Source organism: Musa acuminata, chromosome BXJ1-2 (assembly GCF_036884655.1).
Source record: "Musa acuminata AAA Group cultivar baxijiao chromosome BXJ1-2, Cavendish_Baxijiao_AAA, whole genome shotgun sequence".
NCBI classification, from domain to species: Eukaryota; Viridiplantae; Streptophyta; class Magnoliopsida; order Zingiberales; family Musaceae; genus Musa; species Musa acuminata.
The window spans coordinates 25798857-25812347 of NC_088328.1; the positions used below are offsets into that span (position 1 = coordinate 25798857).

The following is a 13491-nucleotide window of genomic DNA, read 5'->3' on the forward strand; positions in this document are numbered from 1 at the left end:
TTTAACGAAAATACCCTCCGTCCTTCACCAGCTGCATCCGACGGTCGTCATCGCGAGCGGCGTCGATCGTAACCTCATCCCCCACATCCCTTCCCCATCGCTCGTCGGCTTCTCTTCTTCTCCCCTCCCCGTCGCAATGGGAACAAAAGGGTAGAGCGGAGGCGGGCAGCGAAGAGGCGATGGAGGCACTCGTTCCTGCCTCTATGGAGGCGGCGGCCTCACTATGGGGAGGGGACAAAGCTATCGCTCCCGAGGGGCGCTGCACAAGCCGCGCGATTGTGAGACATCTCCTCCCGCTCGTCGTGATCCGCGTCGTAGACGCTGCCCCTCGGCAACGAGTCGAATGGCCAGGTCCACCCCTTGGTCATGTACATCCGTCGCCCCACCATCGTCATGTTGTACTATACCATCCCCCACCGTATCGTAACTATCGATGCCCACCGGTCCGCCCTCGTTTCATAGCACTCCACCGCAGAGTGGGCTATGCTATCTCACAATGGGACGGATGCGGCGAAGGCACCGATAAAGAAGAGTAAGAGCATTTATAGGATTGCAAAAAATAAGATGTACTATCGATGAAAAACAAAAATAAATCATATAAAAAACTTAAAAATGATTTTTAGAATAATTACATATATATATATATATATATATATACATTATTTCAAGATGATATATTAGGATACATTCTCATTTAAATCCTTTCCCTTTTTTGTATTTTAAAAAAAGATTGTTTTCATTTTGATAGTGGCATCTCAACTGTTTTCTTTGAAAAATAAAAATAAAAAACATACGAACAGATCTTTCCCTTTCTTCAACCTAACAAGTATTTTTATATAAACAATTATGAAAATAACGGTAACAAATTAATATATATGATCCCAAATAATCGAGATTTGTGACCTTATTATTTTTTATCTACGATTAAAAATAACAGTCACGAATTATTATTATTCTTTCCTAATAATTTAAACTTTATGGATCTACGATTACTAATTAATCATTTGAAATTGTACCATCTTTTTTAGTTTCATTCTAAAACATAAATTGATTTACTGACGAAAGATGTCATTTTCTTAATCTTTAATGTGTCATTTTCTAAATCTTTAAGCGATCGGTTAAAACTAAGATACATCAATCCTGTGTGGCCATAGAAATAGACAATACCAAAGGGTCATTTAATCCTTCAATTTGTCTGTTTCTATCCATCATGTTCATAGACAAATGGACATCATTGTAACTTGCTGCATACATAACAGTGTGTCCTACGCATCCCATGTTGTTCCATCAGCTATTAATTTATTCGTCCATAAAAAATAAAAATAAGGAGAGAGTGCACCAAACCAGAATCTATTTATTTATTTTTTCGAAATAAATAAATAACCCAAAAAATAAAAAAAAAATCATTTAATTCATTTTTACGTCGAATACTGACCGTTAGACAGGGTGTGCGAGGCACGTGCGCACGTACGCCGCCTTTCGCTCGTCTCGTCACGTACTGCGTAACCCCCGACACTTACCTTACCTCTCTATCGGAGAAAGTTATGGACCCCAAGCGGGACCCACTTTCCTTTGCGGTTCTCGGAGGCAGTGCGAAGCCCATCCCGCTTTTGAAATCAACAGGGCGCCTCCCACGAGTTGCCACTTCCGCAATGCCATGCCGCCGTCCATTACCCGACCCCACGTACCTGATCTTTAATTGGAGAGTGAGCGCGGGACCCACGTGGTACAGAACGTCGGACGTAGAATGCGTGACCGGGAAACGTGGTACTATTTTATTTTAGGTTAACCAACGAAAGAAACAACATCAAATGAGACAGAAACTAAAGCATTAACAAATTGAGTTCGCATGTTCAAATCTTAGAGGTTTCTATAACGAATCATCTATTCATTTATATTATTAATACTTTTATCCAAGAGGTGAATTTAAATTAAATAAATGATCATTAAAGTCGTTTAGATATGTATTTATTTTATTATGAATATATGAAGAAAATGGACAAAAGAACGACTCATCCAAAACTGAAACAGTAATGTCCTGCTTTGAACAAAAGAAGAAGTGGCAGAGACAATCCCCCTCTCCCTCCCTCCCTCCCTCTCTCTTCAAAAGCCGAGCACAGCATGGGCGGTCTCCTTTTTAGATCTCAGAAAGAGAAACAGCCTGCTCTCATCCCACCAGAGATGGAAGAAGAATCTGGTCACAATGCCTAGGAATCCTCATCTCAGGTACCTCTCCGTCTCTCTCTCTCTCTCTGACACACGGTCTCAGAGGAAATGGTTGTTCCCAGTGAAAGCTACATCTCAGAGTAGTGTGATTGTGATTCTTTTGAGTAGGCTGCCTGCCCTTGTCACCGCTCCAACGCTGCTGCCAAACACCGTCTGATTCCCTTCTCTGGCCTAGCGAGCTATTTCCTTGTTACTCCTGTCATAGGGTTTCTTAATTCGGAGGCCGGCAACCCCCAACAGAGTTGATCAGAGGTTGTGGCCGGCATTCGTTGATGTAATCTCGGCCTCCTGTCAGCCTCATGTCTGACATTTGAACCACCGATCTGGTGTGTTCAAGCATCACCCTCTAACTACCTGCCTCCTGCCTTCAACAGCAACTCCTCGACGATCCTTCGCCTCTGAATTGAGGATCAGATTAGGCTAGGATGCGTCCTTTGTTCATGCTTCGGTTGGTTCTTGTAACCTAAGTCGAGTGCTTGTTGCAGATGGTTGTGGATGTCTGAGGCGAGGAATGGGGGCGGGTGGCGGGGAGGAGATGATGCCGTGGGAGAGGGCGGAGGAGAGCCTGGAGGTGGCGTCGGAGTCCGGCGGGGGTGGGAAGATGGAGAAGATAGTTGTTTCGGTGCGGCTGCGGCCCTTGAGCGAAAAGGAAGTGGCGGAGAACGATCCGTCGGATTGGGAGTGCATCAACGACACCACCGTTATTTTCAGGGAGAGCCTTTTGGAACGGTCCATAAATCCTACTGCTTATACGTTTGGTGTGTTTGCTGCATTCACAATTGCTTTCCTTTTCCCCTGTTCTCTACATCCAATTCATTTGCAAAATGAACTTGAGATGATTTTTCACTCTGTAAATGAAATAGGTATTCTAACTAGCACAATTAGATTCTTTAGTGGGGTTTGTTTTTGCTAGAATTTTAGAGTGCAGCAAGAATTCCAGCCTCTTGTTTTGATTGCTTGAACATGGATTTTGTTCCATCAAATTGTCCAAAACTGCATCGTCTTAAACACTAACATATGACTTTTTGTGGCTTCAGAATCATCCTATCTTATAATGTTTGATATTATCTCTTGGATTCTAAAGCCTAGCTTTTTCTTTCCAGAATGTCTATATTGATATTCTTGATGTTGGGTTTTTTTAATTCTTGCTAACAGACAAAGTATTTCCAAGTGATTGCACCACAAAGCAAGTATACGAGGAAGGCGCTAAAGAAGTTGCTCTTTCTGTAGTTACTGGCATTAACTGTAAGTGTAGTTGCCTCAGTCTGCATTCTCAAGATATTTTAGAGAACATAGAAAGATTGATATATTTGATTTTCAGCTACTGTTTTTGCTTATGGGCAAACATGCAGCGGGAAAACATACACAATGACTGGTATAACTGAGTATACCGCACAAGATATATATGAATACATACATAAGGTAATATAGAATATCATGTGACTGTCCTAATATCCCAATTTGCATCTTATATGTGCCTGTGGCATAGAGAAAATTGTTTCTGTTTTCGCTGCTAGTCGTTTCATTCCTTTTGCAGCATGAGGAGAGAGCATTTGTGCTGAAGTTTTCAGCAATAGAGATATACAATGAAGCTGTGAAAGATCTACTCAGCACAGATTCTGCTCCCCTTAGACTTTTAGACGATCCAGAGGTGATGTGCCTCGCCTAGATGTTTAGTTAACCTTCCTTGCCTGTTTACTTGAAGGTGAAAAAATGTCATTTGGCAGAAAGGAACTGTAATCGAAAAACTAACAGAGGAAACCTTAAGGGACTGGAACCACCTTAAGGCTCTCATTTCTGTGTGTGAAGGTGACCGACCAGAAGTTTGTTTAGAGAATAAGCATTTTGCTAATTGAGATGTACTTACCGGTGTCATTTTTCATTTTCTAGCTCAGAGAAAGATTGGGGAGACCTCTCTAAATGAAACAAGTTCCAGATCTCATCAAATTCTTAGATTGGTTTGTTCTTCTTTATCCTAATAATTGAATAATCTGCTGTACTATTTAGAAGAGAAACAATTTATATTTTTCTATGATTAATCGATTCTTGCAGACTATTGAAAGTTCTGCTAGGGAATTTTTGGGCAAGGACAACTCAAGCACACTTGTGGCTAGTGTGGTATGAAAATCTTCTTATGCTTTGTTTATAATAACTCTAAATGCACTCAAGAGAGATTAGAGAAAAAACATATTCCATTTCCTGTTTGCAGAATTTTGTTGATCTGGGAGGGAGTGAACGTGCATCTCAGGCATTATCTGCTGGTACTAGGCTGAAAGAGGGTTGCCACATAAATCGAAGCTTACTAACCCTTGGAACTGTTATTCGCAAGTTGAGGTTGTTGAAAATTCCTTTTTCATCCTTTTGCTTCATTACTGATGTAACTGGATCTTGGTTTTCTTCCTTTGAAGCTAAATTGCTTATGCATGTAACATGCTTGATGCATTTTATTTGTACTGCAAGTTATTTCAGCAAGTTGAGATTTACTATGTTAGATTCCTTTACATATCAGTTTCTTACGATGTGGAGTGCTAGATTGATTTTCCTCAATATAATTAAATAGATCCATTGTCCCAACTTGAATACAAATCACTACGTTTAAGCCTGCTGCTATGAGTTAAAAGTTCCTTTACTATTGTTTATTTTGACGCTTCTAGGAAATTTCATGCCATATTTAATCAGCCTGATAATGTTTTTATCTTAGATTTAATAAGTGAACAACTGTTACTGTGTTGATAATGATCTAGTGCTAACTGTTATCACTGAGAATAATTCTGAGTTCACGATTAATAACTTGACCCAGAAATGATATGTAGAAATATGCACGAACTTTAAAGTTTTTCTAAGACATCATCTTTATGCATGGAAAGGTTATTTGTTTCCATCCTTGTAAAGTTTGCTTTTAAAAAAAATAGAAATATCCTTTTCTCCTTGTTCTGTCCTTGCCTGATCAACCATGTCAGGGTTATTTCTGGGTCACCAACTGTGTTATCTGTTCTAAATCACTTGTGCAATGTGCTGATTGAATAATATATTACTAGATAAACTCTATCCAAGCCAAAATCATAAAGTAGAGACGCTTACTTCCTAATTATTTGCAACACACAAATTTGATATTTAATAACTACTGTCTGTATTTTCTGTAGTAGTATAAGTTAAAAAGTGAATGAATTTCCATGTGCATGTATAGTTTTGTTTCTGCCAAATCATCATAGTAAAATTTGTTTAGGAATGAAGGTAGAATCAATTACAGTGAGGCTAACACTATAATATCACACACACAGATGTTTTTGTTAGCGCTATATGATTTTGTGGATTGGTTTATGATCTACAACTTGGTCATCTTCTATGATCTTGAAGTATGTAAGAAGTCTAATAGTATTATGATAATCGATATTAAACAATTTCTACTTCATTTACCAATATACTTGTCCAAATTGGCACAGCAAGGGAAGAAATGGGCACATTCCATATCGGGATTCAAAACTCACACGTATATTGCAACCATCCTTGGGGGGTAATGCAAGAACTGCTATTATTTGCACAATGAGCCCTGCAAGAAGCCATATTGAGCAATCCAGAAACACACTTCTATTTGCAAGCTGTGCAAAAGAAGTAGCTACTAATGCACAGGTAAATATAGTTATGTCTGATAAGGCATTGGTTAAGCAGTTGCAGAAAGAAGTTGCCAGATTGGAGAGCGAATTGAGATATCCAGGAATATCTCCAAGGGTGGAAGCCTTGTTGAGAGAGAAGGATGCTCAAATAAAAAAGGTACTGCATAATCATCTGAATTTAGCCTGATGTTTTAAATACACTCTTCTTATATGCATCTTCTATATTTTATTATAGTTTACATTCTCGCATCTACTTAGTTCTAATGTTGGTGTGACAACAAACCTGGAAACGTTGAGCAATATACTTTGTACCTGTTGATCTGGTTTTTGGTTCCTAGTCTGATTCTACTTATAGCCATGATTGGGACCTTGGTATTGACTATGCATTGAACTGCTCCGTTGTTCTCAACTTCTTGGGGTTGGCTGCACAGATATTTTTGTGGTTGTTGGGCTCTGTTTAGCTCACTAGTCAAACTAAGAGCATTATTTTTTTTTTAATTTGGAAATATAGTTTCTCTCAAACATTTTTTTGCTATTGTGACCTTAATGTATTTTGTGATATGCAAGTGATTGCATGTTGAGACATTCTATTTGCTCAAGAACAAGACATCTGTATTTAGAAAGGATGCATACTTTTAGAATAGTTTTGCTAATATTTTCAGTACTCACAGCTGCAAGAATCAAACATCACTGACAACTATTAGTTATAATTGACACGACAGATGGAGAATGAGATCAAGGAGTTGATCAAGCAACGTGATCTAGGTCAATCTAGACAGGAGGGTTTGCTGGAAGTTGTTGGCAAGGATCACTTCTCAAGCCAATGGGTATTTGCTCTTCCTTATGTTCACAATTTTTGTCAGTAGTGGGGCTCTTGATATCTCTTTGTTTCTCTCCAGGATGACTTGAGCCAAACGTCATTACTCAATTTACCTCATTCATGTGATGACTTGCTTTTGATGTCTGAGCCTTTAGACATTGCTGATCACAGTCTAGATTTTGCCTCCACACAATTTGTGACATCACACAAACAGCACTACCTGCAAACGCACAACCAGGATGCTCTATCACCAAGGCACTCAGTGGCAAATCTCAAGTTTATTGGGTCAACTGAAGATCAAGGTGAGGAAGAGATTGATAAAAGCCTCTGTGAACAATTTGAGGAAAATTGTGAGGAAGTCATTTGTATTGAGATGAATGGGACATGTAGAAGTGAAGATTCAAGTTCCTTGTTAACTGAAGGAAGAAATAGTCTTCAACACCCGAGTACAGTTTCCTCAGGACATATAGATGGAAATCATAAAGCTGGGGAACGGAGGGATCTGGGATCACCAAGTGCTGATCCCATCACATTGGAGCAACATCTTCACAATGTTAGGAAGACACTGATAAGTCTTGTCAAGGCATATCCTGATGAATCATCTCCATTGTCCTCATGGCAAGATTCAAGCTTTAGAAGTTTTCCATTGGGTAGAAGTAGAAGTTGTAGATCAACACTCATGAGCTCTTCATCTTGGCTTCAAGAAGATGGTACACCACCTAGCACATCTCTAAAAGAATTCCCTGGAAGGCCTGAAGGATTTCAAAACAAACTATTTTCTTCAAATTTTGGTGCCAAAATAAAAAAACTGTCAGCAAGGGTATTTCAAAATTCTGAAGATAGCAAATCTTTTGATACACAGAGACAAACAACTAGCAGATTTGATGATTATGTAGAGCCAGAGATGGCTCAAGTTCATCACCGGAAACAATTTTTCATTGATCAGGTACATAACTGTGATAAATGATTTTCTTTTCTAGTCGTTCTTGCCAGCATTTTCATCTTGTTACATAATGATGCAAAGTATTACCCTATTTTAGTTTTTATGAGCTAACATTTTCTTGAGGTGAAATGGGTTCTTAGTATTGCAACCTAGTATTTTCATGCTTGAATTATTATATCCATCTTAATCTCTCGTACCAGGGTCCTCTACACAACAAATATGAACATGCTATCAGAATGTGCTGGCAAATTGCCTTGCCATCACAAATATTCTGTCAACACAGAGAGAAAAAATAAGAAAAAAAGGAGGAAATTTTATTAAGAAAAGGAAAAAAAAACTCATTAATATATTCTCTTATATATTTAAAATTAATAATGAACATGAAATTCAAGTGTTTTCTTATCTGTTGGTATAACAACTATCTTCGATGATGTTGCATTTTCAGTAACGTATTGCTTGATGATAGGGGACTGAACAGAATGTATTTGAAGACTTTGGAAATGAGGGTACCACCAAGGATATTGGTCTGGAACCAACTCTAGATGTGCTGCAATCGCCTTCAGTATGGTCTCTGGAGTTTGAGAAGAAGCAGCAAGAGATAATTAAGCTCTGGCATGATTGTAATGTATCCTTGGTTCACAGGACTTACTTTTACATGCTCTTCAAAGGTGATCCAACAGACTCGATTTACATGGAAGTGGAACTAAGGAGGCTATCCTTTTTAAAGAGCAATTTATCTCTGGGAAATGCTGATAAAACAGCAGAACTTGGTCAGAGTTCCACATATGCGTCAAGGTTTTACCTTTCACTGTGCTACTCTTTCCTCATCTTATTTTCATGTGAACATTGCCGCAATTTATTACTGACACAGTTTATTTCCTGTTTGACAGTTTGAAATTGCTACGGCGTGAAAGAGACATGCTTTGCAGGGAGATGCAGAAGAGTTTGTGTGCTGCTGAAAGAGAGAGCCTGTACGTAAAGTGGGGAATTGCAATGAGCTCGAAACAGAGAAGGCTACAGCTTGCTCGGCGCCTGTGGTCTGACCCCAAGGACCTGGAGCATGTAAGAGAGAGTGCGTCTGTTGTGGCAAGAGTGATAGGACTCTTTGAACAAGGGCAGGCCCTCAAGGAGATGTTTGGGCTTACATTCTCACCTCAACGATCTAACCGCAGGTTCCACAATTGGATACATGCGTTGTCTCATCGGAAGTAAAAGGAACGGGCACCTTGGCCACTCATTATCTTCTGCAACATGGAATCAACGGATAACATCTTCTTTTTCCTAACCTTTTTCACCACATCATGATTCTTTAGCTTTGATTTGATAGACGAGGCTTAGTTGCAGTTACCCAGCCATCTAATTATGATGTATGTTTAATGCTATTCTCTGCTGTTGCTTGTTCTTTCACCAGCAGCAGGTTTGTAATGGTGCCCTGAGAACCGTGAAAATGGTCTCCTTGTTTAGTTGTTGTTGTTGTTGTTGTTGTTGTTATTATTATTATTATTATTATTCTGTCGAGATTCAATGGATTGACTCGTTCAATATTATCTGATTAAGCAAGTAAAGCTCTCGATGACATATTGGTATATGAAATGTGAAGGATAAGAAGCCTAAACTGGGCCTATGACTACGGGGCCTCCTACGTCCGGGCCACCACGACGAGCAGCCGTCCGATGGGGGCGTTGATGTGATACGTGAGGTCGATTCAACGGCCAGCATTCCGCCATCATCGGCTCGGTTCGTGGGGCGGACGGCTCACTTTCGAGACCCCGGATTCGGGGTGGGGTAACGTGTCCTCTTCCTCCATGCACACCATGCAGTTTTCACCTACGCTTCATTCTTCAATCATTTTCAGGTAAATTATTCTACAACATATTATTTCTAGTCTCTAAAAAATAAATCTACTGTAGTGGAATCTATCTTTTTTATTTATTGGATATTCAAAGGAAATTAAATGTTTTAAGAGATTGGGAAATAATAATAGAGTCGACTCAAAACGATTCGCCATTAATAGTAATAGATTAATGAATCTTCTAACATATCTAGGACAGCTGATGTGTCCTTCTATCATAGATACGAACAAGTTGGGAGAACATTTGCAGGAGGGAGAGGCATAAGTTCTTTAGGCTCTATTAACTGCATGTACAACAGGAAGTGCTTAAGAATAGAATATTTGGTGATTTATGGGTATTCTTTACAGTAAACATTTTCTCTGACCAGATCGATTAGTGTGCATTGAAGTTGTCAAAGTCCATAATCACGGCAAAAGTTCATCCTCTTGCTGATCCACCAAGCCATGCATCGTTAGATGCTTACTTAGAAATGCCATTTAGTAGCCTTCAACTCAGAATTTGCGGCTGAGATACTGCGAATCAACTGAGGTAATACATCGATCCAAACTATAAATACTCACAGACTTCGCATCTCGAACCACAACCAACCCTTCTCTTCTTCCTCCTCCAGCTCCAAGCATTTGCTTAGTAGCCATGGCCTTCTCACTTCCTCATCACTCTTCTCTTCTTGTCTTCGTCGCACTGCTAGCCTTCCTTTCCCTCCTTGGCCCATGCGCCTGCCGCAAACTCCTCAACTCGTCTGCCGTAGCCGGGGCCACCTGGTCGTCAGCCGGAGCCACCTGGTATGGAACAGCCAACGGCGCCGGAAGTGACGGTAATATTCTGGTGTTGCATTCTGAATTACACCCGAGATCACACGTGAAATCTTATGCATGTATGTGTGTGTTTATAGGTGGCGCATGTGGATATGGTGGTGCAGTCGCTACGGCTCCGTTCTCGTCCATGATAGCAGCAGGAAGTCCTTCGATCTACAAGTCCGGCAAGGGTTGCGGTGCTTGCTATCAGGTACACACGCTTAGCTTGCTATTTCATCTGCTTCATGGATGCGTTAATGATCTGATATGATCAGGTTCTGTGCACGACGAACGACGCGTGCTCCGGAGACCCGGTGACCGTCGTCATCACGGACGAGTGCCCCGGCGGGCCGTGTCTTGCCGAGCCCGTCCACTTCGACCTCAGCGGGACCGCCTTCGGGGCTATGGCGAAGCCTAGCCAAGGCGACCAGCTTCGCAACGCAGGCGTCCTTCAAGTACAGTACTCCAGGTGAGAACCCCAGCCCAGACCAAGTACTGCAACACGAACACCGTACCCTTACACACACCCTCCGGCATCGCAGAGTGCAGTGCAGCTACCCCGGCTTCGACGTCACCTTCAAGGTGGATGCGGGATCCAACCCAAACTACCTCGCCGTGCTCATCGTGTACGAAGGAGGGGACGGGGATCTGGCGGCCGTCGACATGCAGCAGGGGGCGTCGGGCTCGTGGATCTCCATGCAGCAATCGTGGGGCGCGGTTTGGAAGCTGAACTTGGGGTCGGCGCTGCAGCCGCCTTTCTCGTTCCGGCTGACCTCGGGCCTCTCGGGGAAGACCCTCATCGCCACGAACGTCATCCCCGCCGGGTGGCAGGCAGGGAGCACCTACACCTCCACCGTCAACTACAACACCTAATACATCTAAAACAATGCACTAAGTTACTGCTCATATATATATATATATATATATATCTATATGATGATGCTGAATGCTTCGTGTATGTGTGTGCGGCTGTTACAAGTATACGTTCTCGATCGTGTACGACTGTATGAAGCCCATAAATAAGAAGTGTGGAAGGAAGAGGAGATCGGTTCGTATGTTCTCCCTCCGTTATCCGAATCAAGAATTCGTGTAATGCATGCGTTTGTGTGTCTTCTTTCTTCGCTTGTTCACAATTCCAAATAACGAAAAACAGCGATCGTTGAAGCTAAATATATTCTTGACAAAAAAATCTAAATCGTCGGAGATATTAGAAGAAAAGGGTATTCAAAATCAACATAAAAATTTAGCAATCAGATCAAACACTACTAAGTAGCATTAGAAAATATTCATGTAAAAGATGAGATGAAATAAAAATGTATATCACACGTTACTAGTAATAGAAACTGTCAAGTTAAATATATTAAATTAGGTCCATAATTTAACTTTATATATGTCATCAAATATCTTGGTGAACGTGTGTGGCATGGCTGATGAGTCAGCACGGCCTGGTCCCCAGGCCAATGTCGGGAGTCGAAGGTCGGCTCGACGGGTCGTCGATGTTAATCGACTACAAGTCGGGGTATGGATGTTGGGACGATGGTCACTATCTCTTGGTAGGGACGGTAGCGACTCAGGATGTCTGCTCTCCTCGTCGGGAATCCTTGGATGTCGGTCGGGTTGTCGGAGCTGCTTGGGGAAAGACGCCTTCTTGATCAAGATGATCACGTCTCGGGCGTAACCGCTTTCCTACACAGAAAGCCCTCGTCAGGTGGTTCCTGACTTTGGGCCCTTAACGAGTAAGTTAGTGGTCTGATCTCTGTTTTTTCTTTCCTCTCCCCCTGGCCGGATGCCGGCCATGGGATTTTATACCACCTCCTAGCGGTTGATCCTCGAGGGGGAAGTTATTACCTTTGTGCGGTCATCGTCCTAGAATGCTTGAATCAGCGGGATAGTACCTTTGCATGACCGCCGTCCCAGGGCGCGTGAAATAATGGGACAGTGCCTCAGTGTAGCTGTCGCCCTATAGCGCGTAGGATGGCATCAGACGACGACGCTCTGGATTTTTCGAAGCTTGCTGGTGGACGCCTTGGTACGACCTTTGGGTCGGCACACGAGAGCCCTCCTTTGTTGACCTGGTGATGGCGTGGCATGGCGTTGACTTGCAACAACGGACTTGTATCCCAAAATTTACCTCATCACTTCTCTCCTCACCCCGCCCCACCCCACTCCTCCCTCCCCCCCCCCCCCCCCCCACGCGCCTTGGGGTCCTTGCGAGAGGACGAAGGGCGTGCTGTAGATGCATCGATTACTGGTGAGGGGGAGTCGGGCTGGCTCGTCATGGAGCTGCTCGGTGGGAGGCGCCCTGTGCTTTGGGAAGGGTTTAAACTATTGGCCGGGCAGTTGGGCCCAGGCGGAACGAGACTAACGAGTCACTGGTTGGGGGACTGAGCTGTGAGACTTGGGCGAAGATTGGACCCGTATGCCAAGAGACTAGTCTCGGGCTCAGGTTTAGGGCTGGCAAGTCATAAGTCGGGAGCCGATCTGGCTTGACTCGGGCAAAGACTGGACCTATTGGCCGAGTGACTATTCTTGGGCTCAGGTTTAGGGCCAACGAGTCATAAGTCGGGAGCCGATCTGGCGCGACTCGGGCCGAGACTAGACCTGTTGGTCGAGTGGCTGTTCTCAGGTTCAGGTTTAGGGCTGGTGAGTCGTAAGTCGGGAGCCGATCTGGCATAACTCGGGCAAAGATTGGACTATTGGCCGAGTGACTGTTCTTGAGCTTAGGTTTAGGGTCGATGAGTCATAAGTCGGGAGCCGATCTGACGCGACTTGGGCATAGATTGGACCTGTTGGCCAAGTGACTGTTCTCGGGCTCAGGTTTAGGGTCGGCGAGCCATAAGTCGGGAGCCGATCTGACGTGATTCGGGCAAAGACTAGACCTGTTGGTCGAGTGACTATTCTCAGGCTCAGGTTTAGGGCCGACGAGTCGTAAGTCGGGAGCCGATCTGGTGTGACTCAGGCAAAGACTGGACCTATTGATCGAGTGACTGTTCTCGGGCTTAGGTTTACGGCCAGTGAGTCGCAAGTCGGGAGTCGATCTGATGCGACTTGGGCAAAGACTGGACTTGTTGGCTGAGTGAAGATTCTCGGGCTCAGGTTTAGGGCCGGAGAGTCACAAGTCGGGAGTCGATATGGCGTGACTCAAGCAAAGACTAGACTTGTTAGCCAAGTGACTATTCTCGGGCTTAGGTTTAGGGCTGGCGAGTCGCAAGTCAGGAGCCAATCTGGCGCGACTCAGGCC

General features: G+C 42.9%; 2 protein-coding genes across 2 annotated transcripts; both read left to right on the forward strand.

Moving 5' to 3' along the window:
• Positions 1–2005: 2005 nt before the first annotated feature.
• On the forward strand, positions 2006–9066 carry LOC103975762 (kinesin-like protein KIN-7F). The gene is made up of 14 exons (XM_009390838.3): positions 2006–2226; positions 2335–2984; positions 3382–3471; positions 3548–3648; positions 3764–3877; positions 3954–4035; positions 4117–4184; positions 4279–4344; positions 4436–4560; positions 5670–5997; positions 6563–6667; positions 6740–7606; positions 8070–8398; positions 8494–9066. The coding sequence occupies exons 2-14, from the start codon at positions 2738–2740 to the stop codon at positions 8813–8815; spliced, it is 2844 nt and encodes a 947-aa protein (XP_009389113.2). The 5' UTR covers positions 2006–2226; positions 2335–2737; the 3' UTR covers positions 8816–9066.
• A 92-nt stretch (positions 9067–9158) lies between these two features.
• LOC135605285 (expansin-B15-like) lies at positions 9159–11208 on the forward strand. Its single transcript, XM_065095197.1, has 5 exons — positions 9159–9458; positions 9824–10270; positions 10349–10461; positions 10526–10719; positions 10793–11208. The coding sequence occupies exons 2-5, from the start codon at positions 10090–10092 to the stop codon at positions 11121–11123; spliced, it is 819 nt and encodes a 272-aa protein (XP_064951269.1). The 5' UTR covers positions 9159–9458; positions 9824–10089; the 3' UTR covers positions 11124–11208.
• Positions 11209–13491: the final 2283 nt, after the last annotated feature.